This window comes from Schistocerca serialis, chromosome 1 (genome assembly GCF_023864345.2).
Source record: "Schistocerca serialis cubense isolate TAMUIC-IGC-003099 chromosome 1, iqSchSeri2.2, whole genome shotgun sequence".
NCBI classification, from domain to species: Eukaryota; Metazoa; Arthropoda; class Insecta; order Orthoptera; family Acrididae; genus Schistocerca; species Schistocerca serialis.
Window position 1 is genome coordinate 651,142,777 of NC_064638.1, and position 22,585 is coordinate 651,165,361.

The 22,585-nt window shown below is 41.3% G+C and overlaps 2 protein-coding genes across 2 annotated transcripts in view; one reads left to right on the forward strand and one right to left on the reverse strand.

Moving 5' to 3' along the window:
* Positions 1 to 19,821, forward strand: part of LOC126479065 (pre-mRNA-splicing factor CWC22 homolog) — a 136,800-nt gene extending 116,979 nt beyond the window's left edge. The window contains exon 10 of the mRNA XM_050103752.1: positions 19,469 to 19,821. Within this exon, the coding sequence (XP_049959709.1) occupies positions 19,469 to 19,596 (128 nt within the window). The 3' untranslated portion in view covers positions 19,597 to 19,821. The remainder of the gene's footprint in view (positions 1 to 19,468) is intronic.
* LOC126420376 (uncharacterized) overlaps positions 19,799 to 22,585 on the reverse strand; it is a 69,266-nt gene continuing 66,479 nt past the window's right edge. Inside the window, exon 6 of the mRNA XM_050087230.1 lies at positions 19,799 to 19,989. Within this exon, the coding sequence (XP_049943187.1) occupies positions 19,819 to 19,989 (171 nt within the window). The 3' untranslated portion in view covers positions 19,799 to 19,818. The remainder of the gene's footprint in view (positions 19,990 to 22,585) is intronic.

Sequence of the window (22,585 nt, forward strand, 5' to 3'; positions counted from 1 at the left end):
CAAAATTTGACTGGTGAAAGCATATATGGCATTTTCTGTTGAAAAACCTTTCTGGAAACCAAACTGACATTTTGTTAGTACTTCATTTTTACAGATATGTGAAGCTACTCTTGAATACATTACTTTCTCAAAAATTTTGGATAAAGCTGTTAGAAGGGAGATTGGACGGTAATTGTTGACATCAGATCTATCCCCCTTTTTATGCAAAGGTATAACAATAGCATATTTCAGTCTATCAGGGAAAATGCCCTGTTCCAGAGAGCTATTACACAGGTGGCTGAGAATCTTACTTATCTGTTGAGAACAAGCTTTTAGTATTTTGCTGGAAATGCCATCAATTCCATGTGAGTTTTTGCTTTTAAGCAAGTTTATTATTTTCCTAATTTCAGAGGGAGAAGTGGGTGAGATTTCAATTGTATCAAATTGCATAGGTATGGCCTCTTCCATTAACAGCCTAGCATCTTCTAATGAACACCTGGATCCTACTATATCCACAACATTTAGAAAATGATTATTAAAAATATTTTCAACTTCTGACTTTTTGTTCGTAAAGTTTTCATTCAATTTGATGGTAATACTGTCTTCCTCTGCTCTTGGTTGACCTGTTTCTCTTTTAATAATATTCCAAATTGTTTTAATTTTATTATCAGAGTTGCTGATTTCAGACATGATACACATACTCCTGGATTTTTTAATAACTTTTCTTAATATAACACAGTAGTTTTTATAATTTTTGATAGTTTCTGGGTCACTACTCTTCCTTGCTGTCCGATACATTTCCCTTTTCCGGTTACAAGATATTTTTATACCCTTAGTAAGCCATGGTTTGTTACAAGGTTTCTTACGAGTATATTTAACTATTTTCTTGGGGAAGCAGTTTTCAAATGCATTTACAAAAATGTCATGAAATAAATTATATTTTAAATTGGCATCAGGTTCACGGTACACCTCATCCCAGTCTAACTGCTGTAGGCTTTCCCTGAAATTTGCAATTGTTAAATCGTTGACTGAACGTACTACTTTGGAGGACTGTTTAGTATTGCTGAATGGAGCTATGTCATATATTGTAACTAGCTGTGCACCATGATCAGAAAGACCATTCTCAACAGGCTGAGCATTTATCTGGTTAAACTTATCTTGGTCTATAAAGACGTTATCTATCAGTGAGCTGCTATCCTTTACCACCCGAGTAGGAAAATCAATAACGGGTGTCAAATTGAAAGAACCGAGTAATACTTCAAGGTCATTTTTCCTATTACCCTCTTTCAGAGAATCTACATTGAAGTCCCCACAAATAATAATTTGCTTCCCCCTGTCTGACAGATAGCACAACAAGAAGTCCAAATTTTTCAGAAATAGATGAAAATTTCCTGATGGGGACCTATATACAGTTACAATTATAAATGTGCCTTTATTTAATTTAAGCTCACAGGCACATGCTTCTATATGTTTCTCTACACAAAACTTTTTTGTTTCTATACTTTTTGCACAATGATAACTTTTGACATATATGGCAACTCCTCCTTTCTCCATATTTTCTCTCATTACATGTGCAGAGAGCTTATAACCACTTACATTTACCTTATCCATATCAGTAACAATGTGATGCTCAGACAGGCATAGTATATCCATTTCATTCTCAGCTTCAAAATCTTCTAAACAAACCAGAAGCTCATCTACTTTATTCTTTAAACTCCCAATATTTTGATGAAATATACTTACATTATTTTTAATTATACTTTTATGAGAACCTTTCCTTATTCTAACATTTGCAGTACTCTCCTGTCTGAGTTTCTCATTGTGCTTAGGCCTAGTTCCTATACCAGTGGTCACATGGTGTTCAGAGAGGCAGATTATGTCAACTGGGTTGGGTGACTTTAATTCATCAATGCAATTACCTAGGACTGAGATACAACTTGGTGGAGATAAAATTTCTGGTGATTGGTGAAAATTTATAATTGATAGCTGTGATTGGTGATCCAATGTGCTAGAATTGTGCTGTTTAATTTCTTTCCTAAACTGAAGATTTGTTTCAATCCTGACCTCTCGTAGAACTTGACATCTTTCTGTCTTACCTATCCTAAAAAAGGTGCTGCTCCAACACCTGTAACCACTGGTATTTTACCATTCATGGCAGTGCCTCCCCCCCCTTAAATTTCCTGCTATTGCCCCAGCCAGTTTCCCCTTCCCTTTCCTGTTGAGATGTAGGCCGTGCCTGGTATAGTCCCACCTACTGAGATAATCAACAGGAACCACACCAATATGAGCCCCCGCACCCGACCCAAGCAGCCGTTCCAACTCCAAATTAACTCTCCCAACAGAAGAATTCAAATGAGGCCGGTCATGGCGTCTCAGGACAGATACAAATTCAACATTGGTGTGTCTCGATGCCGACGCAATCTTTACCAGGTCACACTCTATACTGTACCCAGGATCTCTATCGATGCTGTTCCCTGGCCCTCCCACAATAACCACGGTGTCTTCCCTGGTAAATCCTTTACAGAGTGAACCTAAATCCTCTGTCACCTGATCCAGACTAGCACTTGGTTTGAAAAAATTTGTGGCCTGATATTCTGGTCGTAATTCCTCCTGCAGAAGTTGGCCTACACCTCTGGCATGAGAACTGCCTAACAACAAAACTTTCTTCCTTTTCGATGACTTTCCTACATTCTTTTTCAATTTCCTATTGAAAGTTTGTTGTGTCCTGTCTACACCTACCTCTGCTTGAGGCTCATCAGTTTCTAACTGAAGCAACAGGTCAAACTTATTTTTGACATTCACCACAAAACTGTCAGACTTAGTTCTAGGCCTGTTCCTTCTGCTACCTGTTGCCACTTCCCACCTCTCTTTGCCCTTCTCCCTCCTTAACCTGTCCAGATCTTCCCTAGCCTGATCTAGCTCAGCCTGAAGGGCAGCAATTTTCCCCTCCTGTTCCACTATCTTCCTATCTCTGCTGCAAATCCTACATAACCACTGATGAGCCTGATCCACTTTCCCAACACCCACGCCACTGCAGTCCCCCCAGTGAAAAAAAAAATACTGCATCCATCACACCAAACCCCGGAACTAACAATTCTACGGCAAGTCAGGCACTTCTCACTCATGGCAAAAATAATACTTTAGCTAGAATAAATCAATTAAATTACCGAAAATCAAAAAAGACGTTACAAGAACTAAGCCTATTCACAAATGTATATAAGCAAGTTTCAGATTTAAAATTCTGCTGTTTTTCTGAGATCTGTATTAAAACAACGAAGGTATACGCTATTTATTATATATTTCACTCGATGGAATGAAAAAAAGGACAATTAAACGAGATACTTTAACTTTGATTCTCCAAAAACGTTACGAGAATTAGGCCTATAAACAAATGTATATAGGCAAGTTTCTGATATAAAGTTACGCTGTTTTTCTGAAATCTGTATTAAAACAATGAAGTTATACACTATTTACGGTAGTTTACTTATTTGTTACCGAGAAACTAGTTAAATTACCATGAAATAAAAAACAAACACGTTTACAAAATTTAAGCCTAAGCGCGACTTCGCGAAGTTACGATCTTTTCGTGTTTTCTGAAAAAATACGCAAAGAAAAGTCAAACCTTTAATGGCAAGACTAAACAATACACTAATGCACGTATTTAATTTGTTGTCGGCGTGAAACTAAATTATATTCCTGTCTAAATCACTTAACTTTCTGGAAATGGTTTCTGGCGTCACTTACTCGGCGGCCATCTTCCTCAGTGGGAAGCAACTGATGACCTTTGGATGGTCAGGCGGGCTAACTGGATCCTACTCAGTCACCTGGCTGTATTTGAATATTATGAGAGTGTCCAGAAAAGGGTGGACCACATCACACAAGTGATCCATCATGCTGCTGACTTATCTATCCAAAGTCCTCAGCTCACCTGGGTAGACCGATGAGTGCTGTTCAACAAGATGGGACAAGCATGCGGCTCTCTGACAGTTTAAATATCTCCCAACAGCAGACAACCTCACAGCCTTTTGAGTCACAAAAGCCAAGGTTCGATGCGTAATTAACAAGAGGAAGAAAAGGTCATAGCAAGCATTCCTGGACTTCATCAACCATTCCACATGTTCTACAAAAATACGGGAGGCCATCAGGAGGACTTCTGGTAAACACAGTTGTTTCCCAGTAACAGCAGTGCTGAAACAGGGGTGTCTCCAAACAGTGAGAGACATGAAAGCCAGAGCTCAGAAAGCCCTGAATGTCTTAAAGTGTCTAGTCTTAGGTCATGAGGAGCAGACAGGGAAGTTTTATCGGCCTTTCATGTGGTAGCGGCTAGACTATGGGTGCACACTATATAGATCAGCAAGGCCCTTTTATCTACCATGAGGGAATTAGGTTGCCCACCGGTGCTTACAGGACCATCCCCACCCAGTCTGTTTACTGAGCCTGGGGAACCATCACTCCCCAGCTGGCGGCAGCTCCTCATGGTGCATCAGGTTTGTAAATTCCTCACTGCTCTGATTCACCTGCACACCATACTGTTGCTCATCCATCTCAGGAAAGCCTTTTCTCCAATCCTCCAGAAGCAACAAAGCTGTTTGGGATCTACATGCAGCATGTTCTGGAGTCGTTTTTTGTGGAGCAATCACAACACCAACACCACAGAGGCCCAGAGTGATTTTAGATTTAGTGCAGTACAGGAGAGATTGCACTCCTGCATATGTTTTATGACATTTTAACCGAATACCACAGCTCTGTAGCTTATTTATGGATGGGTCGAAACAGGGGGCTCCATTGGTTGCTTTCTTGTTTTCCCCAATTGTATTCTCAAGATCTGACTGCCTCAAAGCTTTAATGTTTTCAACACAGAATTATACGCAATTCTGCAGGCTCTGGAGCAGATGAGATGTGGTTGTTGTTGTTGTGGTCTTCAGTCCTGAGACTGGTTTGATGCAGCTCTCCATGCTACTCCATCCTGTGCAAGCTTCTTCATCTCCCAGTACCTACTGCAGCCTACATCCTTCTGAATCTGCTTAGTGTATTCATCTCTTGGTCTCCCTCTACGATTTTTACCCTCCACATGGCCCTCCAATACTAAATTGGTGATCCCTCGATGTCTCAGAACATGTCCTACCAACCGATCCCTTCTTCTAGTCAAGTTGTGCCACAAGCTCCTCTTCTCCCCAATTCTATTCAATACCTCCTCATTAGTTATCTGATCTATCTTCAGGATTCTTCTGTAGCACCACATTTTGAAAGCTTCTATTCTCCTCTTGTCTAAGCTATTTATCATCCACATTTCACTTCCATACATGGCTGCGCTCCATACAGATACTTTCAGAAACGACTTCCTGACATTAAATCTGTAGTCGATGTTAACAAATTTTTCTTCTTCAGAAACGCTTTCCTTGCCATTGCCAGTCTACATTTTATACCCTCTCTACTTCGACCATCATCAGTTATTTTGCTCCCTAAATAGCAGTGTGGTTAGAGTACTGAATTCCTTGTCTGTTTTGATTCCCTGAGTCACTCACTACAATGACTGTACCCAGCAGATATAGTGAGTATAGCAGTCAAGGAGTCATTTCACATTCTCAATTAGTTCGTTGTGCTGTCCCCTTGCTTGCTCTTACCTCACTTTTGAGATAGAGAGTCATGTGACTATGGGAAGACTGGAAGTGACTGTTGATAGCTGTGTCCCATTAACTCTACAATGAGGCCATGGTGTACCTCCTTCTGGCCATGCAGGGTTGATGAGAACCACCTTACTCATCTTCACATAGGCCACAGCTCTATGACATAGGGCTTTTTGATCTGGTGAGAGGGCCCTCCAATGTGTTGTGTTTGTGGCTTACAGATTGCAGGTTGCTACAGTTTACTAGACTGTTTTATTTTTGGACCAAAGGGCAGCAGCTCGAAATTTTAGGGTGCTGTTTTTAATGTGTCATCCGGGTGGCTAGCTCATATATGTTTTTGGTAAGCAATCAGTGAGCCACATATTGCTCTGAATCTCTTTTAGTTTTTCTGTAGCCTTAATTGTATTTTAGTTGACATTTTTCACACATCTCAGAATTTGTGGCATTGTTTTCCATGTCGTGAGCTTATGTGATTCTGTGGATCATAGGTGAGATTGGGAGAGAGTGAGTGCAGTCCTATCTCAGTTTGCCATTTAGTTGTATTGCATTTTCTACATTTTAGTTACTTTTGTTTCTACTGATCTGCATATGAACACTGATAACCTTGATGTTGAACACCCCTAACCCAAACACACACACACACACACACACACACACACACACACACACACACCCCTTGTACCATCTTTCACAAGTAGGATATGATTGAAGATACTAGTACAGTTTGTTTTCTCTCTCACATGCTGCATGGTTGCTTTTTGAATGTAACTGTGGGAGAAATATTCTGAATGTTGGAGATGTGTTAAAAAAAGTGAAGTGAATTTGTGCTATAAACAGTGTGTGTGTGTGTGTGTGTGTGTGTGTGTGTGTGTGTGTGTGTGTGTGCGCGCGATTTCAAGAAGTGCTGCCGCCCCCCTTCAAAATTGTTCTTCCTACTTGTGACCCACTGTTCCCAGAATTTCTTCAATTTGTGAATTTTTTCTGGAATACACTATCTCTGGAGACAAGAAGTTCTCGCATTGCATTTTATTGATGTTTTATAACTGTTACTATTAAATGCTGGAAAAAGGCTCCAATGAGAGTGGGATGAATGGTGTACAACAGAAGTGTGATGTTGTCGAGCAAACTGCAGATAAAGAGGAGCATGATTACATGATTAGGTGTCCTTACACTGAAGAACGTATCTCCTGTTACAAATTGTTAACATGGCTGTATTACACTTAGTTGTGAACTCTGAACTACAGTGCAACTTAAATTTTTTTACATTAGTAAATAACTGCCACAAATGAAAGAAGTGATAAGCAACAGTAAAAAAAATGACAGAACTCAGTGAGGATCAAACACAGGAATTCAGGTTTTTAATATGACATTTACCCACTTAGCCACTCATTCACACAGGTAGACAAATAAGTTTGTAGGTAACAGCGGTGAACAGCCCACCTTCTTATCAGAATATATGACTCAACCATGACAGTTAAAGGAAAACATGGAGTCACAAACAAAAATATTAGGTAAAAGAGATGAAAAACATCTGATCATCCGTGGCTATTCATGCCCACGGAAATATTTGAGGAAGTGTTGACCAAAAATATGGGTGTTAAAGTCTGCTTGAGAGACTCAAAATGTCCCCTGACTCCTTTGCTAACTACCAAAAACTCCTCATTTCAATTAAGAGAAAAGGCAAAAGGTAAACAGAAACATCACCAACAAAATGGTTCCATTACAGTAGTGAAACAAAAATTGTTTTAGGATACCAACGGGACAGCTGGAAGTCTGGCACAGGGTGACCTCTGTTCTTTTATTTTTCAGGAACCCACATTTTAAACTTATTAATTGTACTGTTGTAGTCCTCACCACTAATGTTTCTAGGGACATTGCCAAAATGGGGGAAGGGAGGTAGAGAGGTTATTTGGTTACAGATCCTCAAACAGTTGCTACCAGGCCTCTGTGAAGGAAGCAGATATGCCACATACTCATATGAGACAGCATTATCAGCACCTTACAGAGTTTGAAAGGCACATCATTATGGATCACCATGTGGCCAGGCAGTTGAACTGTGCAATATCCAGATTTATAGAACATTCGGATATGGCAGTGGCCCAATTTTGCCTCTTCAAAAATGCTTCCAAGCCTGCTAACAACACTAAACATGAATAACACTAATGCGCTCTGATGACAGTTCTACTTGTTACAGAGAATTTGCTAATCTAATCATTTATATACATGCTGACGTGTGTATATGTATGAAGTGACATTGACTTCTGACCATGTCTTCTGGGAGCTTCACTTTAACTCTATTCACCATGAGGGGATGAGACATAACTACTATACATACAACACCAGCCCCATCCACAGCTTCTGTGCTGAAGGTGGGAAGCTGTCTCTTACCATCTGACAGGAACTTCTCATGGCACTTCAGGTTTATAGGTTCCCAGCCATTTGAGAATAACTGGCATACTAAACTTTCCTGGACTTGTCATTGAACTGACTTTATGAGTCATATGCATGCAATGAAGGCATTTGAGATCCACACAAAGCAACACTTAGTGGCTCTGTGAGACAAATTTCAATCCAAACCCAGTACTAACACTGTGCCATGAAATTTGATGAAATTAAATGGATTTAATGAGTGGAGTCTCTTTGTTGCCATCTGGTGTTCACTGAACATGTCGACGAGATCCATCTACCGTATGAATTTATTATACTTGATACAGAACTGTACCGAATGTGAAGGACGTTGGGGCACATTAGATATATTAATGTTTAGAATTTTTTCATCTCTTCAGACTTTCTCCAGTACCCTTCAGCCTGTAAAATGGGTTTACCCGCCAGATAAAATTGTCCAGAACACCGGAGAGGAATTTCTCTACTTGTAAATGATGGGGTAGGTGGTGTCACAGCATGAGTACTAAGGTACATAGAAATGCGGGGAAATTAATGTTACAGTGTACCAACTATCTGGGGCGAAGCGTGATGGGGAGTGAGGGATAATAAGCTGCAGCTTGGCCTTGACATTTTTCCCTCTAATATATAATGTTAAATGGCATAGAAATTTGATTCTTGTTTTCCGTGGTTTAACTGATTGGGCTTATATTCAGGCAAGAGAAAGAAGGCCAGTTTATCTGCGGATCCATCATCTATTTGAGAAGATGACAGATTAATATGTTACGACCTTTAAGATTTTCTGATGTGTCTGATTTTCTCCGTAAATTATTGTGTGTTTCTTAATATGCAGCCATTGTAGCTTACTCATCCAGATGTTTTTTCACATTTTATTTGTTTTGTAACTGATAGGTCTGACACAGATTTCTGTGTTTGACCACAAATCAGCTTTACCAGATTGTGCAGCAACGTACATTAATTTGAATATGATTGTGGGTCAGCAAGGGAGAGAGTGATTTTAACTGAGTTTACGCTTTTTGAAATTTTATGTGTTTTGACATTTTCAACTCAGACTACATTTCACCATGGGAAGTCCAGGTTGGAATATCAGGATAGATTGATACTCACCATATAGATGACATGACGAGTTTCAGACAGGTGCGGCAGAAAGACTGTCACATACGAACCTTCTACATAATAATAATTAAAGAAAGCACACACATTGATACAAGCAAGCACACCACACACAAATGTATGATGCTATTTCCGGCGACTTTGGCCAGACTGCAACAGAAATGGGTCAAACAGTAGCAACAATCCAGAATGGGGCAGGGAAGGAGGAGGGATATCAGGTTACGGATGGGGTAAGAGGAATTGGCTCTGCATGGTGAAGCATGCAGGGATTAGAGATGGCAGGACGGGGCTGCCAGCCGCAGCATTGAGAGGCTGTGTTACCTAGTCCACAAACAGATTTCCAATGCCACATCGCTGCACACCCCCAGTCCTCCCACTTCCTCCAAGAACCAGCCACAAAGGAGCGCACCCTTCATCACCCAATACCACCCTGGACTGGAACAGCTGAACCACATCCTTCATCAGGGCCTCAATTATCTATCATCATGCCCTAAAATCAGGGACCTCCTACCCAAGACCCTTCCCACCCCTCCTAAATTGGTGTTCCGTCACCCACCCAATCTCCACAACACCCTAGTCCATCCTTATGTCACTCCCAATCCCAACACCTTGTCAGAGGAATCATATCCAGTGGAAGGTCCAAGTGCAAGACCTGTCCAATCCATTCACCCAGCACTTCCTATCCAGTCCTGTCATGAGCTTATCCTGCCTCATCAGAGGTCAAGCCACCTGTGAGAGCAGCCATATTATAAAACAGCTCTACTGCAAACACTGCTCCGCTATTTATATTGGTGTGACTACCAACCAGCCGTCTACCACGATGAATGGCCACTGCTAAACTGTGTGGCCAAGACAAAATGGACCGCCCTGTAGCACAATATGCAGCTGTACATAATGTGCTTGATTTCAGTGATTGATTCACAACAGGGGCCATCAGGATCCTCTCCTCTACCACCAGCTTTTCTGAACTCTGCAGATGGGAGTTATCCTTAAAACTTCTCTGGTCCCAAAATCATCGTGGCCTCAACCTATAGTAACTACTGTATCCACACCCTCCACCTAACTGTTCCTCCTCTATATGTCGTGTCACCTCCTCGAAATTCACTTTCTCTACCATCATTGTGCACTGCTCTTTGACAATGCACCCACTGGTATTCCTCCTTCTCCGCTCCTCTCCTCTCCTTTCCACTCTCTGTTTTGACCCCTCCGTCCCCCATAACCTCCCAACACTGTGCCTGGCAGCTCTGTCCTGCCACCTCTAGTCCTTGCATGCTCTGCCAGGCAGTTCTGATTCCTCTTCTCCCACCTGTAAACTGCTATCACTCACCTTTCTGTGCCCTGGCTCTGGACTGTTGCTCCAATCTGATGTGTTTCTGTTACAGTCTGGCCAGAGTCGCCAGAGATAGTGGTCAAGTGTATGAGAGGTGTTCTTGCGTATGTCAATTTGTGTGCATTTTTTTCTTTTTTGAAGAAGGCTTTGGCTGAAAGCTTGTGTGTAACAGTCTGTTCATTGGGCCTGTTTGCAACTCAACATGTCATCTTGTGGTGTCCAGAAAAGGACTCTCTGATTTAAAAATTAAATATCTCGAAAACAAAGATCGATAGAGGAATGCTGTAAATGGTATGTTTATTATGAAAGCTGTAAGAAGTTTATACAGCAGTTTGAAATAATAGTTACAAAAGCTGCTAACAGATGGCGCTGTAATCGCCATACATAATGCCTAGTATAAATAGTGATCCAAAGCCCAGAGCGATCAGTTCCATTATTGAAACGTGAAAGGAGGTTAGTGTACCGAAGTAAGAGATTAAAGCCATGTACTCCATTGAACAACGCGTTTTTCTGGTGCTAGAGTACCACTGGTTAGAAGAGAGTCCTACGGCAACAAGGCGAAGTTTTCAAGCACAATTTAATGTTCTAAAAGGACCCGATGCGAAAACCATTCGTACACTCTTCGCAAAATTTCAACGAACAGGCAGCGTAACTGATGATCTAGTGGGGCATGTTGGCCGCAAGCAAACTGCAGTTACGCCTGAAAATATCGCCACAGTTTCTGGAATTATTCAGCAAAATCCAATGTCATCCGTCCGTAGAATTGCATCTGAGACTGGTTTGAAGCGCTCCAGCACGCAGAAAATGCTGAGAAAGAACCTACACGTTTCCATTCAAAATTCAAATGCACCAGGCCATACCCGTACGAGCTGTGCAACAAAGGGTTTCCTTTGCTAATCAGATGCTCACAATGATTGATAGTGAAGGATTTGATGTTGGCTGTATCTGGTTTACAGATGAAGCACACTTCCACCTTAATGGATACGTGAATAAGCAGAACTGGCAATTTTGGGGTTCCGAAAAGCCATATTGGTTTGAAGTGAAACCTCTGTATTCTCCTAAAGTTACTGTGTGGCCTGCAGTATGCAGCAGAGGCATTATTGGCCCTTTTTTCATTCGAGAAACGGTCACTGGTGCATGTTACGAACAATTTGTCGCCACACAGCAAGCGTTAGAGGATCGACCAGGTACTGAATGGTTTATGCAAGATGGAGCCCGACCACATCGGACCGAACAAATGTTTCGCTTTCATGAGGAATATTTCGGGAATCGAGTCATTGCATTGGAATATCCCAAATGTACTGGTGCAGGCGTGGATTGGCCTCCGTATTCGCCGCATTTGACTCCCTGTGACTTTTTTTTGTGGGGCACAGTGAAAGACATGGTGTACCCGAAGCATCCCGCCATGCTGGATGAGCTTGAATCGGCGATCTCTGTGGCATGTGAATCCATTTCGGTTGAGACACTATGAAATGTGATGGCGAATTTCATTCTTTGTTTGCGCCACCTCTGTACTGCCAATGGTGAACATTTTGAAAACATTGTGATGTGATTGTTTGCAAAGATTGTTTTCATACGATTATTTCACTTATGTATGCTGATATGAGCTGTACAGCGTACAGCACATCTGTTAGCAGCTTTTGTAACTATTATTTCAAACTGCTGTATAAACTTCTTACAGCTTTCACAATAAACATACCGTTTACTGCATTCCTCTATCGATCTTTGTTTTCGAGATATTTAATTTTGAAATCAGGGAGCCCTTTTCTGGACACCCTGTAGTAAGTAGCAATGTATCCTTTTCATAATACTACATTTAGTAAGGACACCAATAATCTTAAAATCCCAAAACTCACTCAAAAGCAGTCTGTTTCAAGATTTGTGTGTAGGTCCATCTGACATTGACACCTAAGCACATTAAAGATTGTTGCATGATATTTTGAAACAGTCTGTTTGAACATGTATCATAATTTGATACAAAGTAGTGGAAATATGCTAAATTTGCTTCTGCATCTGTGTCTGCATCTCTTACCCAAGGTGTGTGACAGAGACTACGTGATGTGCATGGAAGAATACTGTTTTGCTTCAATATAAATATTTATTTCTCTAATTTTAGTTTCGTGGTCATTAATTATCATATTTATCTTACTATAATATGAGGTATTTTCTCGAATTAGTCATATGAAGTTCATCTTAAATTCACATGTTAAACCATTGTTCCTGAGGTCAACCCATTGTATCGCATTCGGGAGGACGATGATTCAATCCCACGTCCTGCCATCCTGATTTAGGTTTTCCGCGGTTTCCCTAAATTGCTCCAGGCACATGCTGGGATGGTTCCTTTGAAAGGACACGGCCTACTTCCTTCCCCATCCTCCCATAATCCGATGAGACCGATGACCTCGCCGTTTGGTCTCTTCTCCCAAACAACCCAACCAACCCACTGTAAGTTGTGTAATAGTTTAATTGAGAGGTCATCTTACATTTGCAGATAAAGTGTTTACAATTTAGGTTGCACTCAGATTTAATTGAAAGAACTTGGAAGGGTGAGACGGGGAACGGTGGCACCAGTTTGCCCAACTGGTTGGATGAATTTGAGGAAGGGAAGAGTGAGCAGGTAGCAAATTTCATCATGCTTCCAACCACGGAAATGTATACCATGTGTCTTGGCTTTTTAAGAACATCACCACACTTAAACTGCAGTTCACTTGGAGCAGTTGTAGTCGGAACTAAAACTGAACAAATACTCCACAGAATACATTTCTATGGGAGAAATTAATGCTAACTTTTCAAAAGCAGCATAACAAATGAAACATGTGCTTCAACTATGGCCCTAAAGCTGCTATTGATCAACAGCACTGTTAATTTTGAAGGTTGACTACAGTGTTAATTCAAAGTCTACAGTGTTAAATTCAAAGTGGTACAAATTCTGCTGATTCAGTTGTAAGTTGCCGGAGAGGATTTTAGTGTATGGATTCAACTTCTTGGTTGGTTGGTTGTTTGGGGAAGGAGACCAGACAGCGTGGTCATCAGTCTCATCGGTTTAGGGAAGGAAGTCGGCCGTGCCCTTTCAGAGGAACCATCCCGGCATTTGCCTGGAGTGATTTAGGAAAATCACGGAAAACCTAAATCAAGATGGCCGGATGCGGGATTGAACCGTCGTCCTCCCGACTGCGAGTCCAGTGTCTAACCACTGCGCCACCTCGCTCGGTCAACTTCTTGAAAGTGGTGTTCATCCCAAAGAGCAAATAAATTATTTCAGTATTAGTATGAGGACTGGTTTGCATAGTAGACTTCTGTCAGATTGTGAGTGAAATTAGCCCAAGAAAAATCTTATCTGTCTTAAACATTCACCATTTACATCAAATAGTATTGCTTATTGTATATTTGCCATAACAAACTAACTTTTGGATTGGGCTCATATCTTTTTACCAACAAAAAAGAATTCTATTTCATTTTACAAATTTGAATAAATAGATATGTCACAATTAAAAGTAATTGACACAAAGTTGTAGGGTAAAACAGAAGTACTATCTGGCATTGCCCAAGGAATTGTTGTTGGCCCTCTGCTGTTTCTGATCTTCATAAAGTACACTGAAGCACCAAAGAAACTGGTATTGGCATGCATATTCAAATATGGAGATATCTAAACAGGCAGAATAAGGTGCTGCAGTCAGCAATGCCTACATAAAACAATAAATGTCCACCACAGTTGTTACATCAGTTACTGCTGCTTCAGTGGCAAGTTATCAAGGTTTAAGTGAGTTTGAATGTGTTATAGTCGGTGCATGAGTGATGGACACAGCATCTCCAAGGTAGCGAAGAATTGGGAATTTTCCCGTGCGACCATTTCATGAGTGTACCTTGAGTATCAGGAATCCAGTAAAACATCAAATCTTAAACATCGTTGTGGCTAGAAAAAGATCCAGCAAAAACGGGACCAATGATGACTGAAGAGAATCATTCAACATGACAGAAGCGCAATCCTTCTTCAAACTGCTGCAGATTTCAATGCTGGGCCATCAATAAGCGTCAGCATGAGAACCATTCAACAAAATATCATCGATACGGCCAACAGACCTGAAGGCCCACTTGTGTACCCTTGATGACTGCATGACCTAAAGCTTTACACCTTGATTGGCCCGTCAACACCGACATTTGACTGTTAATGACTGAAAACAAGTTGCCTGGTCAGACGAGCCTCATTTCAAATTGTATCCAGTGGATTGACATGCGGTTATGGATACAACCTCATGAATCCATGGACCCCGCAAGTCAGCAGGGGAATATTCAAGCTGGTAGAGGCTTTGTAATGGTGTGGGGCATGTGCAGTTGGAGTTATACGGGACCTCTGATATGACTCTGACAGGTGACACGTATGTAAGCATCCTGTCTGGTCACCTTCATCCATTCATGTCCATTGTGCATTCTGACCAACACCCCACACATCCAGAATTGCTACAGAGTGGCTCCAGGAACACTCTGCTGAGTTAAAACACTTCCACCGGCCACAAAACTCCCCAGACATGTACATTATTGAGCATATCTGGGATGTCTTGCAACGTGCTGTTCAGTAGAGATTTCCTCCCCCTTGCACTCTATGGATTTATGGACAGGCCTACAGGATTCATGGTGACAGTTCCCTCCAGCACTACTTCAGATATTAGTCGAATCTACGCCACATCATGTTGCATCACTTCTGCGTGCTCATGAGGGCTCCACATGATGTTAGGCAGGTGTAACAGATTCTTGGGCTGCTCAGTGTATTTAATAGACAATCTGAGCAGCCCTCTTAGACTGTTCGCAGATGATGCTGCCATTTGCATTCTTATAAAATCACCAGATGGTAAAAGCCAATTTACAAAACGATTTAGACAAGATATCTGTATGAGACGAAAAGTAGTCCATGGAATTTCAATTCATGATAAATCACACAAATCTAAAGGCTGTGAATTCAACTAAATACTGAGGTACTACAGTTATGAATAATTTATATTGGAATGATTACATAGATAATGTTGTGAGGAAAGCAAACCTAAAACTGTAAATTATTGGCAAAGCAATTAGAAAATGCAACAGGTTTACTGAAGAGGCTGTATACACTACGATTGCCTGTCCTTTTGTGGAGTATTGCTGCACCATACAGGATCCGCATCTGATAAAGACTGACGGAGGACATCGAAAAAGTTCAAAGAAGGGCAGCTCGTTTTGTATTATTGCAAAATAGGGGAGAGAGTGCCATGGATATAGTATGCATATTGGGGTAACAGTCATTAAAACAATGGTGTTTTTCACTGCAGCAAGATGTTCTCATGAAGTTTCAATCTCCAACTTCCTTCTCCGAATGCTTACTAGGAGCAACCTTTCATTTTAAAAACAGCGTAGTGTACAGTACCACCGTTGCTATCGACCGTTGTATCGACCTTCGTATCGTACAGGCTTTCGTATGTTTTGCATAGAACAGCTTACCGTCAGTGAGAGAGCACAGCGAGTTCCTGCTGCTAATAAGGCGAGTACACTGTTTATTACATATCTTTACGAGTTTCAAACAGGAGCGAGTTCAGAAATGGATAGGCACTGTGATTGCTGTGTACAGATGCGAGCTGAGTTGGTGACTCTTCGCTCACGGCTCCAGGCAGTGTTGGTTTCCGTCACACAGCTTGAGGCTGCTGCCAAGGGGCACACTGTGGGGGGTCGGACATGGGGATGCGAGGGACGTCAGGTGCAACCCACATGTCCTCCGATTGATCCACTGCTGTGGCCGCCCCAGGTATTGCCTGCTCTGAGGTTGACCCCTCACCCGTGGTCGAGTGGGAGACCATTCCAGAGTCTGGCAGGCAGCGAAAGCCTTCCATGGGGCCAATCGTAGGGCCTCCCCGGTTCGTTTGACGAACAGGTATTGCCTGCTCTGAGGTTGACCCCTCACCCGTGGTCGAGTGGGAGACCATTCCAGAGTCTGGCAGGCAGCGAAAGACTTTCCATGGGGCCAATCGTAGGGCCTCCCCGGTTCGTTTGACGAACAGGTTTCTGGCGTTATCTGTGGTGGATGAAGTTTCTGAGCCAGATGCAGTCGTCTACCCTGTTCCAGAGGAAGCTTCTTGGCCCACAAGGTCTGGGCCTTCACAGAGGGTGGTTTGCTGGTAGTTGGGAGCTCCAACATTACGCACATAATGGGGCCACTTAGGAACATGGCTGCCAAGGACGAGAAGGAAGTCAGTGTGCACTCTGTGTGCATACAGGGGGGAGTTATTCCGGATGTGGAAAGGGTGCTTCCAGATGCCATGAAGAGTACTGGGTGCATCCAACTGCAGGTGGTAGCCCATGTCGGTACCAATGATGTGTGTCGCTGTGGATCGAAGGAGATTCTCTCTGGTGTCGGGCAGCTAGCGAAAATGGTAAAGACTGCCAGTCTTGCTTCCGAGATTAAGGCAGAGCTCACCACCTGCAGCATTGTTGACAGAACAGACTGTGATCCTTTGGTGCAGAGCCGAGTGGAGGCTCAGATGGTTCTGTGACCATGTAGGCTGTAGATTCCTTGACTTGTGCAATCGGGTGGTGGGTTTCCGGGTTCCGCTTAATAGGTCCGGGGTCAACTACACACAGGAAGTGGCTACATGGGTAGTGGGGGCTGTGTGGAAGGGACTGAGCGGTTTTTTAGGTTAGAGGGTCTCAGGAAACCACAGAAAGGGCATCCGTCTACAAGGGGGCAGGTAAAACACAGTAAGATAGTTGTAGAAATGATTGGTATTGTAGTTGTAAATTGTTCTAGGTGTGTTGGGAAAGAACCAGAGCTCCAAGCCTTAATAGATGGCACTGAAACTCAAATAGTTATAGGTACAGAAAGCTGGCTAAAGCCGGATATAAGTTCAGCTGAAATTTTTTCATATGATCTAACAGTGTTCAGAAACGATAGATTAAATACAGTTGGTGGTGGAGTATTTATTGCTGTCGGAAATAATTTGCCTTGTAGTGAAATTGAAGTAGATAGTTCCTGCGAAATATTATGTGTAGAGGTTATACTTGACAATCGGACTAAACTGTTAATTGGATTGTTTTACCAACCTCCCGACTCAGTTATTAAACACGTTTTTCTGAAACGCCTTCACCAAAGAAAACGAAGTAAATATTCTCGAATTCCAATCAAGAACAACTGCGAAGATGAGAAACATAGAAGTAGATATCCTCAGTGTAGCAAAGCAGCTTAAATCACTTAATAAAGGCAAGGCTTCTGGTCCAGATGGTATACCATTCAGGTTCCTTTCAGAGTATGCAGATGCAATAGCTGCATATTTAGCAATTATATACAACTGCTTGCTCACAGAAAGTTCCATACCTAAAGACTGGAAACGTGCTCAAGTCACACCTATACACGAAAAGGGAAATAGGAGTAATCTGCTGAATTACAGGCCCATATCACTAATGTCGATTTGCTGCAGAGTTTTGGAACATATACTGTATTGGAACATTATGAAGTACCTCAAAGAAAACGATTTACTAACGCATAGTGAGCACGGATTCAGAAAATATCATTCTTTCAGAACACAACTAGCTCTTTATACTCATGAAGTAATGATTGCTATCGACAGAGGATGTCAAAATGACTCCATATTTTTAGATTTTCAGAAGACTTTCGACACCATTCCTCACAAGTGTCTTCTAACCAAACTGTGTGCCTATGGAATATCACCTCAGTTGTGTGACTGGATTCGTGATTTCCTGTCAGAAAGGTCACAGTTCATAGTAATAGATGGAATATCATCGAGTAAAACAGAAGTAATATCTGGCATTCCCGAAGGAAGTGTTATAGGCCCTCTATTATTCCTGATCCATATTAACGACATAGGAGACAATCTGAGTAACCCTCTAACCCTCTTAGTGTGTTTGCAGATGATGCTGTCATTTACTGTCTCGTAAAGTCATCAGATGACCAAAATGAATTGCAAAATGATTTAGATAAGATATCTGTATGGCATGAAAAGTGGCAATTGACCCTGAATAAAGAAAAGTGTGAAGTTATTCACATGAGTACTAAAAGAAATCCACTAAATTTCGATTAAGTGATAAGTCACGCAAATCTGGAGGCTGTAAATTCAACTAAATACTAAGGTATTACAATTACAAATTACCTAAATTGGAACGATCTCATAGATAATGTGGGTAGAGCAAACCAAAGACTGTGATTCATTGGCAGAACACGTAGAAGGTCCAACAGATCTAATAAAGAGACTGCTTACACTACACTTGTCCACCCTATTCTGGAGTATTGCTGTGCAGTGTGGGATCTGTATTAAGTGGGACTGACGGATGATATCGGAAAAGTTCAAAGGAGAGCGGCTTGTTTTGTATTATCACAAAATAGAGGATATAATGCCACAGACACGATACGTGAATTGAAGTGGCAATCATTAAAACAAAAGCATTTTTCGTTGTGATGGGATCTTCTCATGAAGTTTGAATTACCAGTTTTCTCCTACGATTGCGAAAACATTCTATTGGCACCCACTTAGTTAGGGAGAAATGATCATCATGATAAAATAAGAGAAATCAGGGCTCGCACAGAAAAATTTTAAGTGCTTGTGTTTCCCATGCGCTGTTCGAGAGTGGAACGGTAGAGAGACAGCTTGCAGGTGGTTATTTGAACCCTCTGCCAGGCACTTAATTGTTAATAGCAGACTAATCACATAGATGTAGATGTAGATATATTTTGTTGGCGTCCACGTGCATAGGGAGAAACGATTATCATAATAAAATAAGAGAAATCAGAGCTTGCATAGAAAGATTTAAGTGTACATTTCTCCTGTGCACGGTTTGAGAGTGGGGTAGTGGGAAAACAGCTTGAGTATGGTTTGATGAACGCTCTGCCAGGCACTTGGTTGTGACTTGTGGAGTAACCATGTAAAAGTAGATACGATGTATTCTGCTATCTGAGCTGTTATTTAGGGGTTTAGCTCAGTTTCTCTTTCACTGTATTTTATTGTCTGAAGGTGCAATATTTTACTAAAATTTAATTTTCCAGACTCGTCATCATCTTCAGAGGAAGAACCTAGGAAGTCAAAAAACCCTAAAAAAAAGAAAAGGAAAAAGACTGCAGACAGTACAAAGAAACAAAAAACTTCTGCAAAAAAGAAGAAACATAGTAGATGAACACCTGGAACAGTGGTGGATACTGTGAAGTGTGTAAAATTTGTTGTTGTGGATCAAATTGTTTTACAATTTTATATTCAGGGAGATGTTTCAATGTAAGTCATCAGTGAAATGTGTGCACATACTGGAGCAAAGATTATTACTGCCACAACATGTATACTTTTATTATTATTATATTAACAAAGATGTTAAGTTCGTAATAGAATAAAGTTGTAATGTAATCTATGAATTCTTTGTAGTTTTGGAGTTAAGTACATTTTTGAATGTTTCTACACACACTTTCTCATTTTTATCTATTTTGCATGCTTCTGTCCATAATACATCAAATTTTTCCTCATCCAGTGCTGTTCCGGTTTTCTGGAACATTTCATAAATTTCTTGTTTGCATCTTGGCTGAAAGTTTTGGAAACAGATGTATGTATCACTTTCATATCAGAATTTAATGAAAATGTTCTTATATAGCATGATAGAAAATTTCAAATTGACACACACACACATACACACACACACACACACACACACACACACACACACACACACACACACTTACAGGTAAGCCAAGAAACCTTAGGCTCATGGAAATGACACTGTAAAACTTTTTGTTTATCTTATAGTAGGTAGCAAAACAGTAATGAAAATTCCTGTGTGAAACTGAGCGTAAAATAAGGGAAAGGCAACTACTCACCTATGGTGGACTGATGTGTAAGAACATAGAAACACACAATGGCAAACAATATTTACAATACCTTTCAACCTCTTGCTCTTTTCTAATAAAGGTACACACAACCACACCCAAACAGACAGCTAAACATATGTTCTCACAGTTGGAGAGAGATTGATTATTCATTATTGAAAGCAGTTTTCCTGGAGTGATAAGGTGGGGAGGGGATAGAGAAGGACACTTGAAGCAAGGAGGAGTAGTGGGATAGACTGAGGCAAGTCTTTTAAGAGATGATTCAGGAGCTGCACAATGAGACAAAAGGAATTTCAAACATATGCCTTACTCTCTGAAATCCTTTCACCTTGTTGAGCAGCCACTGAGTCATTGTCATTTGTTGAAAGACCTGCCTTGCTCTGCCCACTAACTCTCCTTGCCTCGTACATCCTTCTCTACCCTATCCCCAGCTCCATCAGCCCAGGCAACTGTTGTCAATAATTGATGATCAGCCTCAGCGCAGGAGTATTCATACATACATACATTTGGGTGTCTGTGAAGTTGTGTGTATGACGATATGTGCTTTCACTAGAAAAAGAGCAAGAGCTTGAAAGCTAGTGTGAATACTGTTTGTTCTTATGTTTTTCTATGTTCTGGACATCAGTCCATTATAGATGAGTGGTTGCCTTTCCTTTATGTTACTTATGGTAAGGCCCCCCCCCCACCCCTCCCCTCCAATGAATCATGGACCTTGCCATTAATGGGGAGGCTTGCATGCCTCAGTGATACAGATAGCCATACCATGGGTGCAACCACAATGAAGGGGTATCTGTAGAGAGGCCAGACAAATGTGTGGTTCCTGAAGAGGGGCAGCAGCCTTTTCAGTAATTGCAGGGTCAACAGTCTGGATGATTGACTGATCTGGCCTTGTAACACTAACCAAAAAGGCCTTGCTGTGCGGGTACTGTGAACAGCTGAAAGCAAGGGGAAACTACAGCTGTAATTTTTCCTGAGGGCATGCAGCTTTACTGTGTGGTTAAATGATGATGGCGTCCTTTTGGGTAAAATATTCCGGAGGTAAAATAGTCCCCCCTTCGGATCGCCGGGCAGGGACTACTCAAGAGGACGTCGTTATCAGGAGAAAGAAAACTCGAGTTCTATGGATTGGAGCATGGAATGTCAGATCCCTTAATCGAACAGGTAGGTTAGAAAATTTAAAAAGGGAAATGGATAGGTTAAAGTTAGATATAGTCTGAATTAGTGAAGTTCAGTGGCAGGAGGTACAAGACTTTTGGTCAGTTGAAGACAGGGTTATAAATACAAAATCGAATAGGGGTAGTACAGGAGTAGATTTAATAATGAATAAAAAAATAGGAGTGCGGGTAAGCTACTACAAACAGCATAGTGAACGCATTATTGTGGCCAAGATAGACACGAAGCCTACGCCTACTACAGTAGTACAAGTTTATATGCCAACTAGCTCTGCAGACGACGAAGAAATTGATGAAATGTATGATGAGATAAAAGAAATTATTCAGATAGTGAAGGGAGACGAAAATTTAATAGTCATGGGTGACTGGAATTCGATAGTAGAAAAAGGGAGAGAAGGAAACATAGTAGGTGAATATGGATTGGCTACTGCCCACAGGAAAATTAATGAGACCGTTGGACAAAAGAGAACCAGTTGTATGAATATCAAGAGCTCAGATGGAAACCCAGTTCTAAGCAAAGAAGGGAAAGCAGAGAGGTAGAAGGAGTATATAGAGGGTTTATACAAGGGCGATGTTCTTGAGGACAATATTATGGAAATGGAAGAGGATGTAGATGAAGATGAAATGGGAGATATGATAACTGCGTGAAGAGTTTGACAGAGCACTGAAAGACCTGAGTCGAAACAAGGCCCCGGGAGTAGACAACATTCCGTTAGAACTACTGACGGCCTTGGGAGAGCCAGCCCTGACAAAAATCTACCATCTGGTGAGCAAGATGTATGAGACAGGCAAAATACCGTCAGACTTCAAGAAGAATATAATAATTCCAATCCCAAAGAAAGCAGGTGTTAACAGATGTGAAAATTACCGTACTATCAGTTTAATAAGTCAAGGCTGCAAAATAGTACCGCGAATTTTTTACAGATGAATGGAAAAACTTGTAGAAGCCGACCTTTGGGAAGATCAGTTTGGATTCCGTAGAAATATTGGAACACGTGAGGCAGTACTGTACCTACAACTTATCTTAGAAGATAGATTAAAGAAAGGCAAACCCATGTTTCATGCATTTGTAGACTTAGAGGAAGCTTTTGACAGTGTTGACTGAAATACTGTCATTCAAATT